The sequence below is a fragment of the Neodiprion fabricii genome, chromosome 2, assembly GCF_021155785.1.
Source record: "Neodiprion fabricii isolate iyNeoFabr1 chromosome 2, iyNeoFabr1.1, whole genome shotgun sequence".
Classification (NCBI taxonomy): Eukaryota; Metazoa; Arthropoda; class Insecta; order Hymenoptera; family Diprionidae; genus Neodiprion; species Neodiprion fabricii.
Window position 1 is genome coordinate 10933855 of NC_060240.1, and position 27785 is coordinate 10961639.

The window sequence follows — 27785 nt, forward strand, 5'->3', positions numbered from 1 at the left end:
TTTTTGAATCGCTCTTGGGTTATATTTTAATTTTGCCGTCTATTTTGTTTTTGTATTATTCTGATTACGCATATGATCGGTAATTTGGAATGTATATTTGAAAAATTGTAGACTTTTGTAGAAACGTATGAGATAAAAAAGAAAGCGATAAACAAACAAAACAATCCCGAGTAGTGCAAAAAAATGGTTCGTAAGTGTTTTAAAAAAAATTTTGACGAGGCTGACAAAATTGGCAGAAAAGGATTTGGGAAAAAATCTTTGAATTTGGATACTACGAAATAAAAACACAAAATTCACTTGAAATTTGCCTGAAGTATTCAAGTCCACAGTATGAGGGAAAACCTTTCATGGAGAATTACCTGTACTCCTTTGGCATGCCCTTTGAGAATATATCAAACGTTGTGCTCGAAAATGGGATCAGGATTAATCGTCGAGTCGAGGTGAAATTCTGCCACCTTCACTTCTGTGGGTTGTTTTCACGGATAATCTGAAAATTTCATTGGAGTTACATACCATTCGTGCCAGTGCTTTCCAGTCGGTTGGTTCTTTCCGTGGTGTTTGTTGACTGCAAAAACGTGATGCACAAAATATATAATCATTTGATGAAAATTGTTTTACAGTCAGTGGAAAAAAATCTCGGATTCTGATCAAATGTATTTTTGTCAAAGACTCGATGAGATTAACTAGATGGCAGAATTTGAGTCTTGAACTTGAACCGGATTATCACATATTATTTTAAGCTCCGCCATCTTGAAACTTGGTGGGTCATTGGATCCGCCACTCTAACCTCAAATATCATTTCAAATTAACTATTCATAATCAAACTACAAGTCTTCTTTTCCATACAACATTTCATTTGGCGTCACAGCTGGACTTCCATAATTTACAATATTTTTGACAATGCGAGCCACGTCAGGAAATAGATGGTAAAAAAATCAGTACGAGGTGGTGAAAAAAAAAAAAAAAAAAAATTGAATCCCTTACCATCATTTCGGACTTGTAATCAGACCTTAATCGGGATGGAAATTGGATCGTTATCGAGTGGCTCTGCGGTAAGTCGATTAGGCGTCTATTTCTGGAATTGCGAATGAGAAAAATCCATGGACCAGGTTATCTGCGATTGTTTGTCGAGTATTATCACCCCGCCATTTCCGCTCGAGAATTGTACCTGTAATGATGGAGTGAGAGATCAATGGCCGTGGAGCTTTGACCGAAGGTGGCATTCCTCGATTATTAAACTCCTGGGCTTTGTCTCTGATGCCCGAGGAGGAAGTTGAGTTTATCCTTGAGATGCGAAGGATCACGAGTGACATTCCCAAAATACCTGGCGGTCGAGTGTCGAGGCTTAGGCACATGGCACCAGGTGTTATTCCAGGGCTGTTTCTAACAGCGAAGAGCTCAGCTATATGAGCTGAGAGGAAAGGTGTAGAGTGAAGTTCTGAAGGTCCCCGAATTGTTGAAATTCTCAGTTGATATTATACACAAAGCGACATGGGATTTCGTTTCGGTTATAATTATATCAAGTGCGTGCGTTACTTTGTGCCTCTGATTTCTGCTCCACGTGTTATATCCTAGACTGACGATAATACGAGTCTATAATAAAAGACCCTGCAAAACCACTGGCACTTTGACGTGGTTCGTGCAGATATTAACTGCGGTTGAATTACCCAAAATTGCTGCTATCTCATGTAGCGGTAATTTTGATTCAGGAATTTCATTGAAACTGAATTGTGATCCGGATCCGTGTTTTTAATCTTTTTTGGTATAACCTGTTTCATCGTAAGAAACTTAATGAAATTATTAAGGATGTACACAGAATGTGAAATTTTTAAACACATCGATGAATTTCAATAAGTTTTATGAATTTTCTAGAACAGACAAAATTTAAAAAATTCATAGTACTGTCCGAAACTTGGTATCTTCTCCAGTAATTTTTTTTTTCCGTTGGTCAAGACAGTTCTCAGCTTTGTCTGCCTATACCTACTTATATCTATCTATATTACTGCACATCTATCTATTCACACCAAGAATAAAAATAACAGATCTTTGCTTCAAAAAATTATTGCGTGTTCCCCTAGTTTTGAAATTCCAATTCCATGGAAGGGTAACTTGCATAAATATTTAACAATCATTTTGTGAAATTCCTATATTAATTGGTACTTGCCAGTAAATGAAAATTGAATGTTTATCATTTCCGAATCTCTTCGACTTTGTTTAGCTACGCTACCAATGTTTTTGCTTTTGTTTAAAAAATTTCTCCCGTTTCACTTCGAAAAGTTTCAATCCCGAGAATTGTTTATAAATTTTAAAAACACGATTTGAGATGAAACGCTGAACCGAAATATTCCCAACTCCTGCAGGGCTACCTAGATTCCTGGACTCCTAGGTAGGGCGGTTGGGCTTACAGCTCGATCGATTGTAACAGAGCCCGAGAAATGGTAAATGGCAAAACGAATACCAAGGACATAGTTCCACATAATAATCCATTGCGATTTGAATAATTCATAAGGTTACGTAGCCATTGTTCCATGGGTCGGGGTTATCACGTAGTTTGACAGTGCCTCGCGCGTTAGGTCCGACCCTTCGAAATAAATTTATTGTCCACTTGACCGCGGGGGTTTCGCGGATTAAACTATAACATCACTAGCGAAATTTATTATAGGTTTGCACGATGCGCACGTACTCGTGATTCACCCGAGGGTTCAAGTCTCCCTAAAGCATCCTCGTCCTTTTTGGGATCAGAAAAAGTTCAACTGTGTGGTTCAAGCTTTGTACCTTCGCACTTGAATGTTGCCCGCTGCTCCGAGGACTTACCTTTGCTTCTACCACCTTTACCCCCACTTCACATCCTTCGCTTTCAAGCGGTGCTCAATTTTTGGCGACTTTTTAGAAGTAGTATCGTCCTTGCAGACAAGGGTTAGTTTGCCAATCGAAATTCTCCTCCACTTGACAGAGGCGACCGGGCTCCTTCTCTGGGGGCCGTGAAGAAGGTCGATGCTTGTCGATTTCGTTGCTAATTCACTTGTGAATGAAGTAAGGTAAGCTTCATTCACCGGAAATCTCGATTTCATCCGATATCTACAGCGACAAGAAAAACTATAAATATAGTTATGCGAATTTAAATCACTATTTATTTCTGCCGGGATGAATATTACATGAAAGTAAATTTCCGTCGTATCGTATCACACGATATATCATTTCTAAAACACCATAACTCCTCTAACGCTGAGGGCAGGATATTACCGACTGATACATACCCTTAATACCATTTATAGCCTTAATATTTCTGTTTTACCGACAAATTCAGTGAACAAAATGATAGTCGAAAAACGTGATTTCTCCGACGACGTTGACAATTACGTAAGGGATTCACGGAATTTTTTTCAATCAGATGTAACTTAATTACCTGTTTTACCAATCACCTCAGCAAATCGTATTTTAGACATTTTGCTTCGGCTGGGTAATAAAATATGTTCGAACTTCGTAGAATTATACGAATTATTATCTCTCTCTTTTTGCGAGTTGAAAACAATTTGGATAATTGAATAGCGAGTACAAAAATCGTTACATTCAGCTACAAAGCGCAGCGCGTCATAACCTCAATTAAGAGAATTGAAATCAATTTCGAGTATGTTCTCAGTGTTTTCGTCAACGTTTCAAACTTACGATTACAAATCCTCTCGTTTACGAAAATTTCTACAAATTTTGTTGGTCAAGAGCAGAAAAAAAAAAACAAAAAAACGTGAAACACGATTTGGTAAATCTGTCGGTAAAACAGATATTTCTGCTCTCCTTTCAAGCTGCATGCTCTGAAAAACTGTGTGTTTTTTGTTAAATTCGAGTGTAATTTCTCTATAAAAGTGATCGAACAAGCCGCTGGACTCTCGGGCAATTGCAGATTCCAGGGGACGAGAAACGAGACGCAACGTGATTTAATCCGATTTCGGGATCCGTCACGATTCGACGCGTTGTGTGGGTACTTCAAACGATGTACGAGGATCGGGTTGTGTGATGTTGAACAATATCGACACTCCCGTCGGGAGTCGCGTGAGAGTCCAAATTGCGTCCCGCGTTTCTCTGCCTCTCGTGTTTTTGCAACCCGCCGTCATTCCCCATCTCCGTCATGCACGTCGCGCATATCACGACAATTACCGCTTTCGACTTGCATGTGCAACCCAAATTTTGTTCCGTTACCTCTGTTAATTCGCCAACGTACACAGCTGTACCTCTAATTGCCAATGGCCTACCTGTTTCGATTCGTATCGCATCAATTGCACCCAATCCCGTTCATGCGTGCCAATCGCAAAATGTTTTACGAACTTTTCCTAACCCTGTTTGTTTTTCTTTTCTTTTGAAATGTGATTGAAAAACGCCGGATTTTTTTTCTTCTCAAAATTCCTGACACTCCAAAAATTTGTCGCAAGAAATGTGAAAGATTCTGTGAAATCGAGAGCTTTTCGAAGTACTTGCAAATTCCGATCAAGTTTTCACAGTGTTTTGAGAGAAATCGGAGAAACACAAAATGCGAAGAAGTGATTTCAACCAAATCGAGTATTGTTCGAAACATGACTCATAATTCGCAAATGAAACATTATATAGAAAATCCAAGCCTCGGTTCAAAGAAAAATCATTATTTGATTGAGAAATTTTGTGAATTGCAGAAGTTTTTCTGAATGTATTTAGCCTCACGTTTTGGTAAAATATTATTATCTGAATTATTCCATTACGCTATTTTTCAGCAGAAACAAAACAAAAAAAAAAAAAAAAACGATTCGTATGGGATAAATATAACCCTATTGAAGTGAGTCAGCTGCTCAAAAAATGTATTGAAATATTTTATTATCACTGATGCTTTTCTCCGACTAACAATAGGCGTATTTTTTACCAATATGTGTTTTGTTAAACAATGACGAACAGACGTGTAAATATTCCAAAAATCTGCATCGGTCAATTCGAAGAAAATACTTTTACAAACAAAGTGATCTAGAGCAAAATCGCATCGAAAGAATCTATTTAATCTTTCACCATGATTTTTGATTCTTGAAAAATGAAAAACTAATGTGCAGGTTGTCTTTATATAATATTCACTTCCGAGAAAAAATCGTCGTAGCTTTCGAATTTGCAATTGTCAATTCAATGATCCAAACGTATTGGTTTCAACTCACCGCCCTTGTTAAATGCGGCTGCCTTGACGGGGGAATCAATTAAACGTAGGAGACGTAACAGGAAGCTTTGCCTACTTCACCGGAAGCTTCTGATTACCCGACCACCGGTTTACCACCTTCGGATAGGCACACCGGAGCTTCGGTATCGCGTGCGCTCAGATTATCCAGCAGCTTCCGGAAGTATAGTTTATATATATATTGTACATGCGCATAGTTCTATATTCGAGAAAATATGGGGCGTTCCAATTAGGATAAAAATTTGGACTACCTCACGATCATTCGGTATCATATTATTTTTCCCTTGATGTAATTTTGGAAGTAATTGATCATTTTGTAATTTCTTACAATTTTCATAATACACCGAAAATGCTCCATCGTGTGAAAAAATAAATTCTTCACAATCCGTGTAATTTGAGATGAATTTTATAAAAAAAGACAACAGTTAAACAACTAAACGACGTCTCCAGAGACTTTTTTTTCCAGGGTCCGGGTATTCCGATGTGAGGCCGATTTTTTCAGATTTTCAATTTTCGAATCTTAGTTCCGGATTTGGATACTCCTGAATGGAAATAAAACGATTTTTTCACATGGCTGTTCCACTTTACGAACGTGGCTGAATATTGCGAAAAGATCAGATTTTCAAGTGAATTTTTGTGAAAGTCGAAGAGTCCACTGCAGTAAAATAAAAATGTGGGAAGTCGAGATGAGTTTCTGGAAGAAAGAATTTATCTTCTGAATGAAAGAATCTGATAAATTCTTCGAATATATTGGACGATATTACTGGAGTTTGTGTATTGACTGGGTATAGGTATGAAATACTTTCTGTTTTACATATTCTTTACGACGACCGATATTCTCGGGGCACCTAAAATATCACATCAACATCCTTTGAGTACTCTTGGAACTTCTCTGGCTTTGAAGTTTCTGTTTTCGTCCGAAAAGTCCAACTCGAACTGCAGTGCGGTGGAAGAAGTTGAGCGTGAGCGATGTGCCAAAAAGATTGGTAAAATAGGTTGACGTACTTTTGGTTCTATTGACCCAATCGATCCGTTCTTGCGTTTATTTTGAAACCCGACACGAGAGCACTTCTCTCCTGTATTGATTTCATATAATTTACGGCAGCAAATATACCTTCACGTGTCGTCAAAGAATTTCCGACTCGAAAGTGACATTCGATGTTGACAGAAGCCTTAGAAAAAAACGAAGGAAAAGCAACCCTCGTCGCGTGATGAGATCGAGACCCTTTTTTATGATTGATCTGACACCGGCACGCGGCACTTTTGGCTATTACAGCTGTATCATCGAGTTTACAGCTATAGTGAAATTTTTTTTATCCCCTCAACGCGATGGAAATCCCTGAAATATTTTTTCAAATTTTATGACCAACTTGGAGAGAAGAAAGTTTCAGTGAAAATTCAATAGTAGTTCAGAAAAAACAGAGAATCATACAACGCCTGGAAGAAATCTTAACAAAATTTGATATTGTTCGAGGTAGAACTCAAGAATTGCAAAATAATAAAGGAGCTGATCGGGAAGCTGAAGTTGATACTATCCTGAATTTTCCTTTATATCTCATATCACTTCAAAAAGACTTTGTAAATTATGATCGTCTTCGAAAAAAAGCACAGATTTTTTTTCACGGTTTATTTTTAACCAAATGGGTATCAGAATACGATTGAATTTGAAGATGAAAATTTCCGAACAGCAAAAGTTGAACTTGAACCAATAAATTCTAAATTGATATTATTTGAAACACTTTTCACGATACATGAGCTAGAAATTTCTCTATTAGCACTGTTAAAAATATACAACTTTCCCAGCTTTCGTTCAACTAAAGCCGAAGAAAATGTGTGAATAGTGAAACCTAAAACGTTGGAATAAAATCAGATGAACACGATTCAGCGAGTTATGCAGAGCATTTAATAAAACTTTGCGATTGGTTACGTATAACATATGAATTCAACCAAATATTTGCTATCTAAGTAACGAAATCTCTTATTTTTTCCAGTGGACTTGGTAAGAAACTCGTAAATGTTCGGTTGGGGTAAAAAAGCAGTAGTTAATAGAGAAGGAGACTCGCAGATGATTTAAACAGGTTTCTTTGCCTACTGAAGCATTTACTGTTTTAGTATAGATTAAGAAAAGTTGAAATAACATTTTGACAACAACGTTCTATACTTAATTACATTTATATTTATGAGCATCGGTAGTTTCGAAGTTTATCGAGCCAGTGGCATTGGCAATGAAACACGAACAAAAAGACACACTTGAATTTATTCGACACAATGTTTTCTCTGACTAACTTGCCGTATCTCTTCGAGGGTCGGAAGCGTCGGGAATTTTCCACCTCGAAGTTTTCGTATCCGAAACGAGTGCTCATTGAAAATTTATGACAAGGTTATGATACAGCAAAGTTACGACAAGCAAGGATTCTCTGAAATTATTCCCGACGACGAAAATTTATTTTCAGTTTATTGCTGTTCGTCTATTTAAGACAGTTGCTTTTTTTTACCGTTTTCCAAAGTTGCAGCGATGATAAACTGATTTTAAAGTTAGATTCCAGCCGGAAATCAACTGGAAAACAGTCAATCTTGTTCATGGCAAAATTGGTGACAGCGGTGGGATTTTAGGTTTGTCGGATCGAATGGTTGCGTCATGTACGGGTTGGATTCTTTCTGCCTTCGGTCTCTTCTAGCATAACTGCTCGTAAAAAAATTCATTTCACCAAATACCCAAAAACTCATATTACTTCGCAAAGGGAGGAGAAGAACACACAAGAAGTTGTAATTGCCTTTCCCTACGGTATCAAAACATGAATTCTTCATACGGAGATCGAAATAGGTAAAGTTGAGACCGAGATAAAATTTCGTCGAATATTCCACGTGTTTTGAGATTGATATCGACAGGCAAACAAGCGGAAATTGTTTTTCCGTGATTTTATTAAAGCTCGGTTTCGTTTTATTTGAATGTTTTTTTTTCCCTTTGCGAAAGGAATAATACCCAGATCAATAGGAACGCTTCAGAATCGGTTCATCGAAGATCTCGCGTGTTTTCAGAAATCTTTGCGTGACTCGTGTAGCAAATCTCTACAAATAGCACAGATCACTTCACAAGGTATTCTCGGATTTCGTACCGCATTGCGAACCTCGCGAAAACAACACCTACACGCATTCTATCAACCTTAGCCTCACTCTATCTCTTTGCAGAAGAAAGAAAAAAATGTCAATGTATGAAATATTCCTCGTGAAACTTGCATGTTGAAACTGTTGCGAATTTTAATATTTTTGTCGATATTTTTTATTGCCTTGTAAGTTGTTAACAACGCGTTACGTAGGTTTTCCTTCAGTTTCAAACTTGTTGGCTTAGTTTTACAGTGAGCTTGAGTTTCACGTTTCCACCAAAGTTCATTGATTTAAACAAATATATATCGTTTTTTACGAATTCGTTAAACGCACGCATTGTTTCAGTTTCATACATTGAAATAGGAAAATGCATTTTTCAAAGGACTTGGAAAAGATTTTTTCACTTTCTTCGTAGTAATTGTGGTCGATTTTTTTTTTCTTTCAAGAATAACACAAATTTTCAAACCCCGTAAAATGTGGTGGAATTTTTTTTTCATAAAATTACAGCCCTAAACTCACGAATAACGATTTCTCTATTCGAATCGCAATCTGTATCTGAACAAAATATTCTTGGTTGATTCTGTAATATGATATTCAGTTACTTCAAAAATTTTATAAAGTTCTACCATAATAGAAAAAATGTTGCGTGATCGGTGAAGTTTGAACACATTTGTTATTTTTCAACCACATTAATTAAAATTATTGTAAAAAAAAAAAAAAATGAAAACTCTTATACAATCTACAAATTGCACAATTCTACTTCAATCTATCGAAATATTTATGAAATTGTTTCGAAGAAATAGCAAAAATTCGAGCATTTGTTTCGTGAAATTCATCAAATTGCCAACTCTGCTATTAATCATTTTCGTTTCTGATATATATATTTGTGCAAATAATGGAATAACAGAGCAAACGTAAAAACCACGTTATTGTCAGCATCGATCAGGATAAAAAATAATTATACCCGAGTAAAATTGAATATAATGACATTCTAAAGACATTTGTGATCTTTTCGACAAAATGTGTATTAAAATTTCTACGTTATTTCGTCCATCAATATTCACTGTTGTGCAAAACATCGCGCACACCATCTGCTGCGATATTAACTTTGGCTGGTGATCCACGTCTCTGTCATCCGGGTGGAAATAGCTCGCGTATATTGTTATGCATACATATATACAATACTGGAACTGGACGTGTACAAATAGAGGAAAACACATTTTCAGGCAGCTTTGCTTCCACTAATTTTCCTGCCGACTTTGGACCTGCCTCCTACCGATTTTATTTATTCCTCATTATTATATTTTGTATTTTCGTTCTTTCTCTCGCATCTCTGTAGTGAGTGAGAGATTTGAGTTCGAAAATTTTGATAATTTGAAAAATTACGACAAAATTAGCATTGAAATCTAACGAGTTTTGTTCAAAAAATACTAGGATTACGAATTAATTATTAAAACACGCCGAGAGATTTTTTTTTACTTCATTTTGGAAGGAAATCTGAATCGATAAAAGTTACGAGACATTTTTTTCGAGCCATGCTCGATCTGCCTTTTTTTTTCTATTTTTTCAACTGTTTTTGAGACCCGCACGATTGCAAATTCTTTCGAAGTTTTTGCAATCTCACGTCCTTGACAAAAAAAGGAAAACTATATTTTGTTACCTGTGAGGCTTTTTAATTTTCGAGTATTGTTCAAGTGCAGACGCTAACAGTACAAGCAACCCAATATATAGGGCATTCCATGCCAGATCAATCGATTTCGACTATCTGAAAATTTTCAATTTTCCCTCATTTATCGTTTTATGTTCATCTCGCGGAATCAGTTCCAATTTACAAATATTCAAATATGATACATGAAATATTCCCCAAAAACTTAAGTCCGTCACTTTTTATTCCAATTATTTCAGGATTTTCTCTATGATGGAAGGATTTAAAAAAAAACAAATTTTCACTTCTTCGAAAACTGTTGGATTGACAGAAATCAATGTTTAACGCATTAAAAATTCCACCACTTCTTATCGACCGTTAAATTCATCTCGACGCCGCGAGGATCGCTATGCGAGGAATTTTCTTGCTTCCCTTGCTCGACAAAGGGAAAAATTGCGACTCGTATATACGAAGACAAGTGCATGCGGCAATTTTCGCGGATAAACGATGGGCTTGGCTTGGCTCGAGCTGCACCATCTCGAAGCAGAGATTTTATCTTACCTTCCAAGATTGAACGACATTGTTGCCCCGCAACAATGCTCGCCTCGATACCGGGTAGCACAAACCCCGGGGAGCTGCACTCGCCAACCTCCTTTGACTCCTTTATCCCCGGGAAAACCGATAGATTTCACTGAAAGCATTGTTGCAATTTATTTCATCGCTCCCCCAGCAGCGAGCCAGTTGTTTCATTGAATTTTTTAACGTTTCTAGTACAAATAATTGTCCGTAACCGACTTTGAATTATTTTACCCCATTTTCCTGCCTAAGAAAACAAACGCACATTGTCTTTGATAAAATCTGGACAACTTTTATCCCTGGTTTTAATTAACCTTGGTGAAAATTGTTCTCAGAAACTTTGAAATATTTATACGAATTTTTAAATAATTCTTGGCTTTTTTTTTTTTTTTTGCAATTTCCGAAAAATTTGAATAATTTTCATAAATTTTTTAGAAATATCGTAATTTGTATATCTATGCGCGAAAGATCGATTTCGGTAACAATTCGTACATTCTTGATATTTCTTGACAATTTTCGTACCAAGTTTTCTGGAAATTATTTCAGATTCTTTCAGCTACACTTCGAAAATCATAAATTTATTTCGACCATCTTCTAAGAATTTCTTATTTCCCCAAGAAATCCATCCCAGTTTTCCATGAGACGATACCGTCGGTAAATAACCAGAAACAAGAGAACTTCGATGTTTTTTTTTTACGCTCGAATATGGAGTCTTTCCTGAAACTCCGTAGGATTTTTGAAAAATCGTCAGCCAGCACAAGAATAATTTAAACTCGTCCAGAAATAATCTAAGATTTTTCTCCGACCCGTCCGAAGAAATTGTTTATTCCTGAAATTTTTTCTTTAAACATAGGTCATGCAAGGTTTTCGGAAAATCCCTGTTACCAGAAAAACTTGGATTCCATTTTGCCGCAGAATTAGGACCTCGCACAAAGAAGATTTGCTATTTTCCAATCAAAATTTTTTCCACACATCAGAGTTTGCAAACAATTAACGATTCATGCTACCAGAAATTGTTTGGCACATGAATATGCAAAAATTTCGGATTAATGGATCGTTGCACAGGCTTCAATTGGCCATCAATTTCCGGACTTAATTATGAAATTGTACAAAAAAAATGCCTGTATTATATTATACAGTACGAATATCAATGATCGTTTTATCACTTTTCCTATTGTTCTATCATATCACTCACCACTAGGCTCGATATCGGTATGCGACTATTTCGGACCAAACCTTCTTCCGTAAGCGCTCGAGCGAAACTACTCTCACCTCCCGCTTCCTCGCTCGCTACTCGCTCGCTTCGCGCTTCTCTCTCTGCGCATGCGCGATACTCGCCCCCCCCCCCCCCCCCCCTACTCCACAGCACCCGCCTCGCGTCTTTCCGCGCTCGCTACACACGCATGGCGCATAGACTTCTCACGCTCATCATATTCCGTAATTATGGAAATTTCGTTCGTCTTGGATGGAATAGCACATATAGGCCATAGAAAATGTCTTTGTTCGACCAAAGATATGAAGTGATGGAAAATTCTGTAGCTGGGGAAAGAAAGTAAAATCGAAAACATGACGGCGTTGAAAACGAAAGCTGGTCGGAGGCTAAGCTCGGTTGAGGATGTTTTACCGAATCATTTTCGAGAAATCGTTACGGTCTTTCTGCATACGCAAGCTTTTCTGCTAATTTTGAAGCGAAAGTACATGATGCCAGTTCACGTTTAAAAATATATCGTCTCATTATTGGATTAAAAAAACTTCCGAAGTTAGTCAATTGACGAGTTTTGCTCGATACAATTGTCTAATTACGATCTGGAAAAATCAAGATTTGAAAAAAAAAAAAATTGTGAGATTGATACATTTTCACAAAGTTTAAAAAAAGGTTACTTCTCCGACGGAATATCCTGAATACAAAATTGACATTGTGAAAACTGCGACCATCATCGCAGTTTATTGTAATCATAATTAGTTTAGAAATTATGATTTTTAAGTAACACCCATTACGATAGTTGCGCAAAATGCGATGTTGAACTTGCCAAGCATCGTATACGAAACAATAATTTTCTAATTCCCATATATTGTGAGCTTGTGCGAGCCGATAACGATTATTGCAAATTTGCGAAGCGAAAAGACCGTTGCCTCCTTGCTGCACACGATTCTTTACGTAACAGGAGAATGTTACGCGTTTTTTCACGAAGCACGAAATTGAGGTTAGGTCGCGTTTTGCGACCGCGCATGCGCAGTACAGAAGGGAGCACCAATAACTCCTAGGACTTATAAGTGGTCCTTTCTGTACTCCGCGCATGCGCATTCGCAGACTTACTCGAACGTCATAGAAACGGCTACTTCGTGCACGAAAAAGACCAATGAAAAAATGCGCAAAGGATGCTAGCGTTATATAAAAAGAATATTTGTTGGAGAAAATGTAGGTAGCATCGTTTTTCTAATGTTTTCAATTTTTATCTCCCTTCGATGATCATTACCAACGCCTTCGCTACTCCAGAACCGGTAATCCGGCGAAATGGACTTTTCAGGTAACGAACGTATAATAATTAATTCTCCTCTGCTCCGTGGGGTCAATACTCGCAATTATTGTGACCGAGCCGTTGCCACGTGTAGGAATAATTTATACGACGACATATCCCCTTGTCCATTACCGGTATATAAGCGAACAAAAGAAGCAGAAACTCTGGTGTTTCGAAGCACTCGGTGGTTGCCACCATACCGTTCTCAAGGAGGCAGAGCGGGACATTTTCTGGTATCGGAATAATAAGCGAGAAGGTATGAGAGTGAAAAAGCGAGGCTAAAAAACGCGGGACAGAAACGGGGGAAATGCGAAGCGACGGAAACGGTGAATTATTACTTTTACTTTTCATTTCCTGCATTTTTTATTACTCGTTTTTTCTTTCAAAACTTGTTCGGCAAAAATAAGAACGATGTTCTCGACGAAAGATTCGCAACGTAATTCACCAATTTCTCGAATGCTTGTGTATTTTCCTCAAAGTGCATTCTGCGAATGACGTATGTATGAGGCATTCTTTGCCAATTCGGCCAAGATTTAACCGTGTCGTTTTCGATTCGGTCGAGACTTTTTCCATTCAATTTTTTATGCGGAATTATACCGAGGGTAAATTCGTTAAAAATACTTTTCAGCGTCTAATTTCTGAAAAATTCGATTCAAAATGAATTCTATCCAATTCCTCATTTTTCCGACATTTTTAATAATTTTTTTTTTACCCTGATAATTGAATCCTCGAAGGATTGAAAAACATTAACTTAATAAATAAAATCAGCGTAGTTTGATTGTAGTAAAATAGTGTAATTTAATTGAATTCGTATCAAGTTTGAATGTTTCGTTTACTTTTTAATACCTTCGATGAAAAATGGTTATAATTTCATTTGCATAAAAAAAAAAAAAAAAAAAGTAAGAATGATCAGAATACCTTTTCATTTTCTGCTGGAGTTGTTTCTTGTGAAGTTCAAAGCCAAGAATGGTCAGTTTGTGGTTTCCGATTATAGATGGTTCGAAAAAAAAGTGCGGGTATAATTTCGATTAGGTGAAAAAAAATAACTGACAGTTGGCATATTTCTTAACCATATTTATATTCTTATCGATTTCCTTTTTGCCAAATTAAACACATCATATTATAAACATTCACATATTATGATGCGATCGCATATGGTTTAACAATGTATGGATACACCTGTACAAAATCAAGTACAATATATATAGTGTATATGTATATTGTATACAATGCAACAGTTAATTTTCACCAAAACATGTTCGTCTTATTTGAGTATTTCACAAGTTTGTTGCACGGTATTTGAAGCCTTGAATTAAACATACGTCAATGCTATTTACGTAAACCTATCGAACCATTTTGCTACGTCGTTTCCGCTGTAAATTCACGTTCAAGAAGAAAAGAAAAAATCCGGTTCCGTCACGTGTTTCATTTCGTTTGCTCGTTTGAATTTTTAATTTTTATATTGTTTTTTTATCGTAACGTAATTTCACAGCGAAAAAAAAATTATCTGGCTGATGTTATGCATATTTCGTTGCTTGAAAGTAATGCAGTATAAGGGATTTAACGTCTTTTGGTGTAATGTATAATTGTATAATATTTCGGAGGGGCAACGAATTAAATTTTGTGAATTTTCGAATAATTCTTGTTAATAATGCTAAATCGAATATCGGTTCACTATATATATATATACTATATGTATAATGATTTAATTCGTCTAAGCATTGAAAATGAATGATATACATTTTAAGGCGTATATGTGATTGATTAATGGTGAAGATGTAACAATATTAAAATTTATAAAAATTATACGAAATAGTTAGTATTTAAGATATTGACAGTGGCTAGACGCGACGACGAATCATTTTGTCATACATAAACGTATATCATGTAATTTCTCTAACATTTAATAAAATTTCCAATTTTATTATTAATTTTATTATTAATACTATTATTATTATTATCATTATTACTAGTATTATTACTATTACTATTATTAATATTATTATTAATTCTACTATTACTGATGTTGTTTCTGTTGCTGTTGCTGTTGCTGTTGCTGTTGCTGTTGTTGCTGTTACACGGTGTACATTATATACTATATGTGTGTGTATGTATAATATGTATACTTTTCTTCAAATATATTATATAAAAGATGTCTAACTATAAATCGCGCATTGCCAACGCCAAGATCTTCGAAACAGGAAACGATGACTTAATCACCTATCATTATTATTATTATAATCGACTATATATCTCATTACATGATAATCATCATTCACGCATTACGTGGATCTTTTTGTCTATTTATGTACCAATTACCTTTCATTTATTTCATTTTCATTTATATATATATATATATATATATATCTGTTTTCTTATTGAATATTAGTTTAATAGTATAATTAAAAACGATTCTGTATACATCTATAATGTTTCAACAATTTTTTTCTCTGTTTTTTTTTTTTTTTCTCTCTCTTCTACCTTGGTTTCTGTTTTCCCTTTGTCAATTTTCGTCTTTGGCGTTGTATGACTCAGATTTATTCACCCTATACGAAATGTCATTAATCCCGTCGCTCTTTGCTTCTTTTCCTGATATATTACATGAACATTACGTACGCTATCTCTCTCTCTCTCTCTCTCTCTCTCTCTCTCTCTCTCTCTCTCTCTCTCTCTCACGCTTTCTTTCATTAACTCACTCCTTCAGCACCAATGACATCAGCTTATAAACCGTAAGATTTTCTTTCTTTCTTATCAAATTATTTCTGATTTTCTCTTACTCTTAGTTTCATTTAACTATATTCAATATATGTCACCGATACACGAATGCATGTATATCGAAAATTGAGGGACAACTCGACTCTTCTTCTCGTTTCCTGAGCTTCTATAACATTGCTGTTATCAGTGTTGACATCGTTTGTATCATCGTCATCGTCATCAATTTTATCACTATAACCATATCATTTTGTTTTCTTTTCTCTGTACCGTTATCATTTATACAACTATCTACTTTCGAATAGGGGTCCACAGTAGCCGATAGGGATTCACGACAAATACATGTATTTTTTTCGCTAAACAGTATTATATGTATAGACGTCTTACTGTACTGATTGCTTGATGTCGGCAATTATTCGATTCGCATTAGGCACGTTTAAACTTTGCTAATCACAAAAATTAACGAATTATTTCGAGAAATTTGGATTTCGGTTGTTTAACTAATATGATGACGCAATTGATTGATAATGAGAATGATTGATTTCTACATTCAAAATTCCGAAAGTTTGTTGCCTTTATACTTTTCTGAAAGATGAATATAACAGGTCAAAGAGCGATGTAAAATTTTTCACAATATTATTGCTTTGCATTCTATTGAAGAAATCTAAACTCAATGTTCGATATTGGGAATAGTCTTGACAGTGAATTTTCAAATAATTGTCATTGAGCGCATTGGAATCGAAAATGGCAAAAAATGCTATCGTGATTAGAAAAATGTGCCAAGCTAATATAATCGTGCTATAATTGATTGTAGTAGTTTATTTTTAACCTTTATTTTACGTTTCGTCAAGTCGGTTGATTAAAAAAAAAGTTGTATCCACCTGCGCAAAGTTTTCCATCCCTTTATGCGTGTATGATTTATCTCCAACTGAGGCTGAAAAGATCAGCTGATTACTAGTTCCGACGCCATATTGCTTTAGTCAAACCAATTTCTTGCCAGATTACGACTTTACGATTTAACAGTCGGAAAATATTGATTCAAAGTTCGAAAAGATGAGAAAACCTTGACGCGAGAAAGTAAAAATTTAATTGAATGAGACATGAATTTATTTAAACGCACGTTTAGCTGGTTTTAAATGACGACCGAATTATTACCGACATCTGGGATACTTTTATATCTTACAAATTTGTTCGATACACGCGCATTTATACTTATATACCTATATGTATATATATATACATATATGTAAATACTCATCAAGTTGTCACATATATATATATATATATATATTCGATTTAATTTATTTACCCTACGTTCATTGTTTGCCGCATGTTTCTTTCTTAATTTTCGTTCACGCGATCAATAGATAATTTAACCTAATTTATTTATCATCCGCTATACAGTAACCACCGATTAAAAATTTGAAAATTTTACTTATGAGCTTGAAGTATTTCTGTTCATCATTAAACATATTTAGAACGAGATCATTCTCTCGCATATTTTATTATAATTTATGTTTGTTCTTTATAAGATCTTGCATTGTCTGTTCAAGTAGCGCTGTATTTTCGATTGATCACAGCCACACGCTATTCATTTATTTATAGTAATTAAAACAGTTTTTTTTTTTTTTTATTTTTTCTTTCTAATGTTTATGTAACTAGTCAACTTCCCGGAATAATTACTACGATCGCCGTCAACCATCGAGTATAAATTCTACTTACGAATTTATTTTGAAAATTTTTATGAAAAACTTGATACTTTTTCCGAAATCAAAAATTATTGCGAGGGATTCGTATGAGAGTTTTTATAGGGGCTCGCAACTTTATTATTACAGATTTTCATCGGAATCCCAAAAAGTTTTGTACGATGTGTTTTTAGGTATTTGAAATTATTATATATATGACTTGTCAATAAAAAAAAAAAAAATAATGTATGCGATGGTTGAACGTTTTTTAATGTATGAAAATTGTAAGTTTCAACGTTTTATAACATTACTAAAAAAATTTACCGGAAACTTTACGAAAATCAAACATTCAGTGATTCTTATGTGGTAAGATTGAAGAGGCTTCTTTGTTAAATATAATTAATTGCAAGAGTTGGAAAATGACGAAACGTATTCACACAGTCGATGAAAAGAAGAGGATGGCACAGTTTATAATAAAGGGATGATAAACCTCGAGAATCGTTTTTCTTTTCTCAGGAAATGGAATGGAAAGTGATCACAAAAGTAATTTTGTATTCGTTCGTTAAAAGTTTTGCAGTCCTAAGTTGAAATTCGTCAATTGTGATATTTTCAAAACATAAAACGCTACCTATGTGTCTGTAACAAATTGCTTGCATTATATCGTTTCCAAGTTCCCTTTTTTTCGTCGATCCTTAACTATAAGGCATTATCGAATTAATCCTCCATCGAAGTGGAAGATATACCGGGAACGTATTTTTCGGTATGCATTAATTAATCGTTATACCGGAATTCTGCCAGTTTAGAACGCGTTTTAAGGTAACTCAACTGCGCAGGACCGTAGTTTTTGGGTTTCCCAAAATCACGACACAAAATGCATGCCTGGTGGTTCATTGATAATAACCAAATTATGAAATGTGGTTCGATGAACTGAATTATTCGCATGAATAACTACCTACATAGAAATATGGCTTTGGCTCTATACCTGTCTTATTTTTCAGTATCATCGACCTGATGATTTGCCATTATATTTAGAATGATCAAAATTTCTACGATATCTTGGTTTCCGATTGACGAATTCAACAAATTCTGTATGGAATTTTGCATACGTGAGAAAATACTGGTCACATTTGATATTCCATAATGTGAACTTTTTCTATCGAAAAGAATTTTACGGCTCAACTACCTTAACGATCGAAAAGCACGTGGCAGGTTTCGACGAGATGGCGGGAAATTTGAACGAATGAAAACAGGGAAAAACAAAGTATAAACGGTACTGCAAGCGTTGACTGAAGATATATAAAGACGTTCAGCTCCGGGCTAATGTTTTCTTCGGTTGGTTGGGTCCGATTGGGTCCGGGGATAATTCTACTGGTCTACGCTTACCGATCCGTCTTATGGGGTTCCAATGTTAAATCGAATCGGTATAGAAGAACACTGCAATTTCCCCCGGCTCTTTAGCTTCTCTTACCTTACCATTACCAGCAGAGCAAATTCCGTAATGTTAGCAGTAAATTTTACATATTTTGTAAAAACTGACAAGACTTACCAGTTCCGAACGAGGTTTCAATTGACTTGAATTACACCGAGATGTGTGCCTAGATATAACGTATAATTGAAAAAAAAAAAAAAAAAAATTCGTTAACCTCGTCGTGAATCACCACGAAACGAGATTCGACGATCGGTTGACACTTCTGTAATCGACACACTGATGATTGTTGATAAACGTTAGTTACTCAGATTAATCAAATTATAGTTACTCTGTTTATTAAAGATACTCCACTATGTCGCACTTTATCGATATATTAGGACAGCTCGCCCCGTAGCCGCCACGCGTTGTGTTTTTGTGCCGCTCGCTGAGGAGTTTTTGGAAAATTGGCAGTATCGCAACGTCCAACAACTCGCCGGCAGACACAGCACTGTACATCTTCGAGACGTTGACCGTCGAGCCTCTGTTTCCGCTTGCGAACTTGTTGTTGTGTATCGTCGCGACGTTCGGCGTGCTTTGGACGTAGTCCATCTTCGCCTGCTGCCGAAGCTTCGACTCCGAGTGCTGGCATTCCCGGAGTCGACGAGGTCCTCGGTGCGGACATTCCCCAATGCCCGAATTTGGCAGCCCTCGGGCCCGAACGCACTTCTCCCGAGACTTCTCCGACACCGATCGCTGGATTATGTTCGACAGCGACTCTTCGTACTTTTCTGCGAACCCCAACAAGTTGACCGAGACATTTAGACCTGTGCATATCTTTCCTCACCGAGTGCGCAAAATTCGATTTGCGCACTAGTGCGGGAATGTACTATTTATCGCTGTGATTTGAGTACGCAAAATCGAATTTTCCGCACTAAGTTAGAAAACGGTATATTGTGTTACATGTGCAGAAACTGGGTGATTTCCAACGAGTGGTTACCACGACTATTATAAACACACGAGTCAGATATCGCACAACCGTCCGCGTAACACGCGCTATTTTTTCCAACATCTGTAAATCGAAGTTTCTTTTAAGAAGCAAATGAATGAAGAATAACAATTTCTAAAAATTAGATCAAGGGCAATCAAGAGATTTAGAGGCACAAGTTCAGCTTCTTGAAACGCGCAAACCTAAAAATGCAAACTTCAGGTCGAACTCAAAAAGCCCTAGTTTGTGAGACTGAAAATTTCAGCTTAGCGCATGCACTTTTGTTGTTTTACCGCACTGTTCAGGAATAGGGTGCTTTACGCACGCTCCACATCATTAAAAAATCCAACTTTCCAAGCACGTATTGGAAAACGTATATTTTTTAATACGTGGGTAATTCGACCGACCGTGATAGACCAGCTCGAGAATTTGCCGTTCGGATGCGTTTCAAGCTTGAAAAACATTGACAAATGAAACCTTATTTCTTTCTTTTTTGATTTTGTAATTTAAATAATTCAGCAACCACCACTTAGATCAGCTTTAATCTAAAAAGAGCTATATCGATTGGCAAATAAATCGTAGAAATCAGTTGATCAATTAGGTTGTCGAATTAGGGTCTTATATCGAGGCATCGAGTGTTCTTCCGTTTACATTGAGCAAAAACATGCGCTCACTCACCCGTGTCGGAAGAGCTTGCGTTGACGGTGGTGGGGACGTTTGGCGAGCTTGCGTTGTGGCTGTCGCAGAGCTTCCGGTGTCTCCTCGGCGTCGGCGTGTCGAGGGCGCCACCGTTCAGTACGGCATGGCTGTGGCCTCTGCCACCATGTCGTTCGCACCTGAGTCCGGCAGCGCCACCAATCGGCCGAAGATGGCCGCACTCCCCGATTATGTAGGCCTTGTTGAACTGCCCCTCGAGGCTTTCCTCTATCGTCCTGACGTCGGCGCACCGTATATTCTCCGTCGATATGTAGCTGATGGAGTTCGCCGGGACGCTCGTCCGCCGCTTTTCAAAAAGCTCGTGGTGATGCCCGATCCCGTTATTTTTTACCGAGGCTCGCCGGCGCAACGACGACTGATGAGACGACGCGGTGACGGAACCTGACCGGAAAAATTCCTCTGGTGAACATTGTTAGCTGAAAATCTCACTGGAACACTCCAAAATGCTAAATATTTTCGAGAAGATTCGTTGAAATTTTATGACTCTTTCTAAATTCAGGATTTCACAGGAATCCATGAGTCAAATCAAGTTCAAAGTTTTTCAAAAAAATTTGCATTTTCCCCTTAATTGTGCGTCCCGGATAATATTCATATTTCCTGGAATTATATTTATTTATAGGTTAGTATATATTTTTTTTTTTTTTTTTCGTAATACGTAATTTTCTCATTTTTTTTTATAATCCCTATAGAATTGTATTGAAATTCTCTACGATTATTGTGATCAAAATGCCAAAATTCACACCAATTTTCAGAATCGTACCGAAAATTTTCTTATAAATTCTCAGATCTAATAGGATTACGCAAAATTTCAAACGAATTTGCGGGATTTCAGATAATTTTCACCATTTCAGGGACTTGAGGATATTTGAGAGATTGCGAATAATTTCATAAAATACCACAAGATTTTATGGTATTGCAAGTGGATCCGAGAGATTTCGAGATTTTCCGAGAGATTTTGAAGGATTTTAAAAAATTTGACAGAGCTTGACAAATTTTTGGAGATCTTAGGGGATTTCAAGAGATTCGATTAGATTTCGTTGATATCAAACGATCTCGCAAAGTTTCTCGAGATTCTGTAGGATTTCACAGAATTTTGATAGATTTCATAGGATTGCACAAATTTTCAAGTTTCGAAAGATTTCAAATGCTATTGTAGGGTTTCGAAAAGGGAAAATTTCACAGCGTTTTAAATATTTCAAAGTTTTTAGAGCTACTAATCAATTTTACGGGGTTTTTCTGAATTTTCACTTCAGAATTTCAAAGGATTTTTTAATACCTTACAAAGGTTTCCAAATATCCCGTGAGATTTCAAAGGATTTCAGGGGATCTGGGGGTCTCGAAATAATTTCACGATAATCGTACGCCGCCTGGATTTCTATGATGGAGACGTGAACCCTGAAGGTGTGATTTCATAATCGCGGAAACCACACTGAAATCACTAATATTTAAAATAAAATTCTGCATTATTTATGATTGGTGGTTATGAGAATTCATTTAGAATTACAAAAATCTCTTCATAATCTCAGTAAATCATATGATATCTTAGAAACCATGAGAAATCAAATGAAATCTTAGAAATAGTGAGAAATCACTTACAAGGTAAGTAGTCCAGGTCGATCTCTGCGATTTCATTTCTTTTACAATATGTTCTAGTAGACTAGAAACTAAACGACACGTATTTTTTGTTATCTGCCATTAAACACTGTAAGGGGGGGAAACCACCCTCCAAAGTAAGATATGTCAAGGGGCATATCACCCACAAGAACATAATATTTTCAAACCAATTCAACTGGAAAAGTTTTCTCATAAGGTGAAATGAGAAACATGACTTTCTCAATTAAAAAAAAGGGTTTAAACGCCCCTTGGCATGCTCTACTTTGGGCCGTAGTTTCACCCCCTTAAAGTGTTTAACAACAGATAAAAAAAAATACGTGTCGCTTAGTTTTTAGTCTAATATAATTTGTTAAAAAAGAAATGAAATCGTAGAGATCGACCTGGGATACCTTCCTTGTTAGTAAAAGTAAAATTATTTGTCAACTAATCTCTGGTCATCACCCTATAAGACGTAAGTAATCACGAAATATGTAAAAGCAAAATTATCTGTCAAGTAATCTCTGGCAATCACTTTATGAGACGTAAGTAATCATGAAATATGCATGCAAAAGTAAAATTATCTGTCAAGTAATCACTGGCAGCCAATCTACGAGACGTAAGTAATCACGAAATATGTGAAAGTAAAATTAATTGTCAAGTAATCTTTGGCAATCACTCCACGACACGTGAGCAATCACAAAATATGTAAAAGCAAAATTATTTGTCAAGTAATCTTTGGCAATCACTCCACGAGACGCAAGTAATCACGAAATATGTAAAAGCAAAGTTATCTGTCAAGTAATCTTTGGCAATCACTCCACGAGACGTAAGTAATCACGAAATATGTAAAAGCAAAATTATTTGTCAAGTAATGTTCGGAAATCACTCCACGAGACGTAAGTAATCACGAAATGTGTAAAAGCAAAGTTATCTGTCAAGTAATCTTTGGCAATCACTTCACGACACGTAAGCAATCACGAAATGTGTAAAAGTGAAATTATTCGTCAAGTAATCTCTGGTAATCACTCCATAAAACGTAAGCAATCACGAAATATTGTGATCACGGTGCGACTTGTTTCTCAGTGAAACACCCCTTGTATCGTCAACCCCTTGTAATTTCGTATTCGATTCTCACCCGTCGGCCTTGTTTGTTTCGGGACGAACTGCGATGGGGGCGGAAGGATCGCCTGCTCGAGGTAATTCTGCTCCTGCGGTTCGCCGAAGGAAACGTTCTTCGACGCGGGCGGCGGCGTTGGGAGCCTGGGCCTTGACTCCTCGATGATTTCCTTGATCCTGGGTGGTCTGCCGTTCCTTGGGATGTCAGTTTCCTCGAGGATGACCCTCTCCCCCTCATCGGCGACTTCCGGAACGAACTCAACACCAGCTTCCGGCTTTGGGTCCTGACTTTCTTGGAGCAGTGGTTCGCTCTCTCTGCACTCGCTCAGGCGAGTCTTGCGGCGTAGGGTTGAATCGCTTGGCTGTTTCATCGCCGAGTGTAAGACTGTCGCCGATGTTGTCGACGATACGAGGGGGATCCTCTCGCTGTCGATAGCGATCGTCGGCAGCTTGGAGAAGGACGTCTTTTTCCTGGAATTTCAAACGCTCGACTATCTCAGGATTGACGGTCGATTACGAGAGCCGGAAATTAGGCCGCCCAATCTCAAACCGGTATTTTACGCGGGGTGGATTCACCTCAGCTACTTCACTTTTATTTTTTTCTTTTTATATCTATTTCTATTTTTTTTTTTTTTTTTTTTCCACAATTTTTTCCCGCCATGCGAAACTGCTCTTGTTGATTTATTTTCAACATTTTTTCTCAACTCCCAATCTCCGGTTTTTAACCACTAATATCTGGCGGTTAGTCGAGGCCAAGAATTTTCAGCCAGTATTGGGTAGCGCCTATTACAAATTGTAATTAATCAAGTTCAAACTACAAATTATAACTGTGTTTGGTTGTTATAGGACGAAATAAACGTGTAATTCGTATGATATTTTGTTATTTTGGTAAAATACACGTGGGATTTGTATTTTATTCTGTAAACAGGACAAAGTAAAAGTGTACTTTGTATTTCATTTTGTAACTTATTTTGACCTAATTATACAATACCTTACGTTTTATTTGGCTGTAATGACAAAAGACGAATGTATAATTTTGAACCATCGTTAATGATAACGGAAGTCAAAATTTTGGATTCCATTACAAAATTTGATGTTGATCGGTGATTGAAATGATTAGAAATGAGTGAAGTAATTTCACGATTACATTCGAAAATCTCCCATTATTACGGACATTTTAGGTTCAAACTCCAGTCTTTCGAATAGTTTGTCTGAAAACGAACATTTAAAGTTTCAACTATTTTCTATTCTTCCGTTTACCATAGAAATGTGCCTAAAAAAACATTCTGAGGCGTAATTTCACGTTGGAAAATGTGTATAAAAAAATTTTTCCACCTGAAACGTGAGAGTCAAATTCGTAAGATTTTTACTGACCGGAACTAAATTGAGACCATTTACAAGTGTCAAGATTGATAGGCGCATGAATCGAAATATCACGAAACTTATCGAATTTTCATTTCTTAAATCAAACAAAAAATCTGACGTTTCCCCGACGACGTCTTATTTTTTTGCTCCATCGTACAGAAACCAATTATGGATTAAAAAGACATCGGACATGAGTTTTAATCGAACGCTTTTAATCGGGTCTCAAACATCAGATTTCAGATCAGCTTTTAATCTGACAAGAAAGTTGTCGCCGCAAAAGTGATCTTGCCGTTTTGTAAGGAAATTTTGAAACTTGATTGGGGGAAAGAAAAATCTACACTTTGAAAGAGTCAGGTAATCATGCCGTCAAGACCTACCTTGCAGAATTTGTGTCTCCACCGGGTAAATTGGCGTATTCCCCTTCGGGTTGGGACACGGTTGTCGAATTAAGACTGCACATGGACATCGAAATGTCCGTCGTCTCTGTTGCGATCGATGGACCTGTAACAGAAAATTCTGTTTCCCGTTCACGCTTTTTAGAGTTTGCAGAATACTAAAATGTATTTTCGGCTATGCAAACGATTCTACGTAAGGGTTCATAACGAAGGTTGTTACAGGTATGTTGTTATTGCTATACTGTATGGGATCGAACTAGGGAGCTCAATTTTACTCTTTCAAATCATTTGACATTTTCCCCGTGTGAAATTTTGAATAATTTTTTCGAGGGGGTATTCATTTGTTGAAATCGCAGACCACTTCGGATAGTAATCGCTTAAGGATCGCTTGAAATCACTTAAAATCACTTTCGCATGAAATTGTATGAAATTCCTTGAAATTTAATGAAATCTTTTGAAACTGCTTGAAATCATTTGAAATCGTTTGAAATCATTGAAATTGCTAGACACCCTATCTGTGAATGAATACCTCCTGGAATTATTTGTTAATCGCTACGTATCAACATATTATTATGCATACCTATAGCATATTGGATTATTAACAACATTTTCAAGATGCAGTGTATAAAAAAAATTAGCTACGTGAAGTCAGGTTATAATAAACTAATTTCGCTCCGATGGACAAATGCCTCGGAATATTGTCGAGCAAATATCTATGGAATGGTGACTTATTTATTCGATCTGATTTCTTTAATTCGGCGTACCAATCAAAGATACGAAATTCGAGGTGAGTTTCGTGGCGAAAAATTTCTTGAATATCATTTGATTTTTTAAGAAATCATAACGTGATATTTTGCGGATGGTTCCGAAAGATTTTAAAGACTAGAATTTAGTTGAAATTGTTGGGTATCTGAAAAGTTTTTAACAAACCTCTGTAAGGGTTCAAATTACCTGAAAATAATGAAAATTACATAATCGAGAGATAATCAGAGTTTACGAGAACTTTTTAATTTTGAAAGAAGTTTTCAGATACATTTTTCACAGGTTTGCGTCGCGCTCGGTTTTTTCAAAATCAATGATTCACCGTAATTTCAAAACTGCGAAGTTTTTAGATTACTCGGGCAGGATTGGCATGGTTTAAAATCTAGAGAGGCAAGCTTGGAAAAATATTTGAACTCGCAATCAAATTATTTGACTTAAACAAAAAACCATAAAGTTGAGTACAACAGTAATATAAAAAATTGCAACATCTTAAAAAAACGTTAAACATTTTCTAAATTGATGAAAAAATTCATCAAAATGAACCAGAAACTTGGCGAAATTCTTCATTGCTTGCTCATACTACTAACGCGAAATATTTTCAATTCCTTTTTTTCAATTTGCTAAAGAACTTTGAATCGTAAGCCTAATTGCAAAATGAATAAGTCAGCCTGTACTGTTTCAGTTATAAAATAACAATTATGGAATCACAGCGTGCGAATCCGAGCCTGAAATTCCAGACAGACAAGGCGATTTACGTTTCGAATAGAATTTATAGGACGTAGAGAAAGACAGCGATGAAATCAATACAGTATTATACAGAACGTTGGAAGTTTATAGGTACGGAAATTAATATTTTGATTAGAATGAAGATTATCAAATATCTCCGCGTCACACAATTTGCTATGTTGGTATTCAATTTAAGCACGGAAATGAAGTCGATTCTCTTTCAGAGAACTCTATCGCTTAAAGTCAGATATTGCATTCTAGCGTGTGATTAATTCTTTCAAGTTTTCATTGCATCATTGCTATTCGAGACATCAGATAAACCGTAAAAACGTTTTTCAAGCAATCAAAATTTTTTGGTGTTGAGTTAAAAACCAAATCATTAATCAGAAATTTTTTAAATTTTCTTGAAGATCAACAATATTTAAATAACTCATTGATATTCAAATTGTAAATTCTGTTTCCTAGTTAGAGTAAATTTAATTTGTACGATTTTCCCAAAAAAAAAAGCATAAAGATTATTCTACCCAGAGAAACATAGATTATAAGATAATTGTGTACAAAAATCATGTCAACTTTGCGAAATAATTTTCCTGTCTTTTCGCTCACAAGTAATTTTCTTGTGAAACAATAATTAATTTAACAAATAATCCCATGAAGTAAAAACATGTTTTGAAATAACCAATTGAACAATTTATCTTTGATTGTACTTTCAATTTGTGATATTCTTTTTCGTGACTTTCAATTTTGTCCAACCCGAGTTTAAAAACACAGCTGAGTGCGTCAACCAGATCTGTAAATGATGACAATTTGATGGTTAATATCATTTCTGTAATATTTTTATTATTTCAATGTCTTTTTTGAACTCCATTGTAATGAATTTATTCTTCGATAAATTGTCTTATCCAAGTGTGACAATACTGCAATATCCTATTGTTATTGGAAATTCGCTGGTATTATAAGAGTTGACATTAAAAAGTGCGTAAATTTCAAATTGGCTATAGTTTATCTTTACCGGCAAAGCGGCAACTTCTTTGCTGAATTACATTACCCTTCGTAAAACAGTTTTAAACTGAAATGCAATTACCATTTATCCGCGGTTTATCAACCGACGGGATATTAAACACGAGTTAAGATTATGAAGTGAAATTTTTAAGTTTTGGGCAAGATAAACGATTCAAAATTTATTTTACACTGTTTCCGATAAAATTAAAAATACTTCGTAGAGAATATCGGATTCCGTGATGATTCGTGGAAAATTTATTTGAAAACAGAATTCATTTTATTTCAGAGATTA

General features: G+C 36.1%; 1 protein-coding gene and 2 long non-coding RNA genes across 5 annotated transcripts in view; all 3 read right to left on the bottom strand.

The window, feature by feature from the left end:
- Window positions 1-476: 476 nt before the first annotated feature.
- On the bottom strand, window positions 477-1783 carry LOC124175335. The gene is made up of 3 exons (XR_006869144.1): window positions 1169-1783; window positions 985-1075; window positions 477-565 (listed from the first exon to the last, which is right to left on the bottom strand). It is a non-coding gene; the product is annotated as an uncharacterized LOC124175335 (long non-coding RNA).
- A 92-nt stretch (window positions 1784-1875) lies between these two features.
- On the bottom strand, window positions 1876-11770 carry LOC124175334. 2 transcript variants are annotated; one of them, XR_006869143.1, is made up of 4 exons: window positions 11704-11770; window positions 10494-10623; window positions 7678-7865; window positions 1876-3078 (listed from the first exon to the last, which is right to left on the bottom strand). It is a non-coding gene; the product is annotated as an uncharacterized LOC124175334 (long non-coding RNA). The 2 variants fall into 2 exon arrangements; XR_006869142.1 differs by lacking the exon at window positions 7678-7865.
- Window positions 11771-16245: 4475 nt separating this feature from the next.
- Window positions 16246-27785, bottom strand: part of LOC124175333 (gamma-aminobutyric acid type B receptor subunit 2) — a 183548-nt gene continuing 172008 nt past the window's right edge. The window contains exons 15-18 of one of the 2 annotated variants that reach the window (XM_046555456.1): window positions 24986-25109; window positions 23263-23714; window positions 20496-20915; window positions 16246-19620 (exon numbers count right to left, since the gene is read on the bottom strand). In XM_046555456.1, the coding sequence (XP_046411412.1) occupies window positions 19190-19620; window positions 20496-20915; window positions 23263-23714; window positions 24986-25109 (1427 nt within the window). In that variant the 3' untranslated portion in view covers window positions 16246-19189. Of the gene's footprint in view, window positions 19621-20495; window positions 20934-23262; window positions 23715-24985; window positions 25110-27785 lie in introns of both variants that reach the window. The other variant, XM_046555455.1, reaches the window with a different exon arrangement.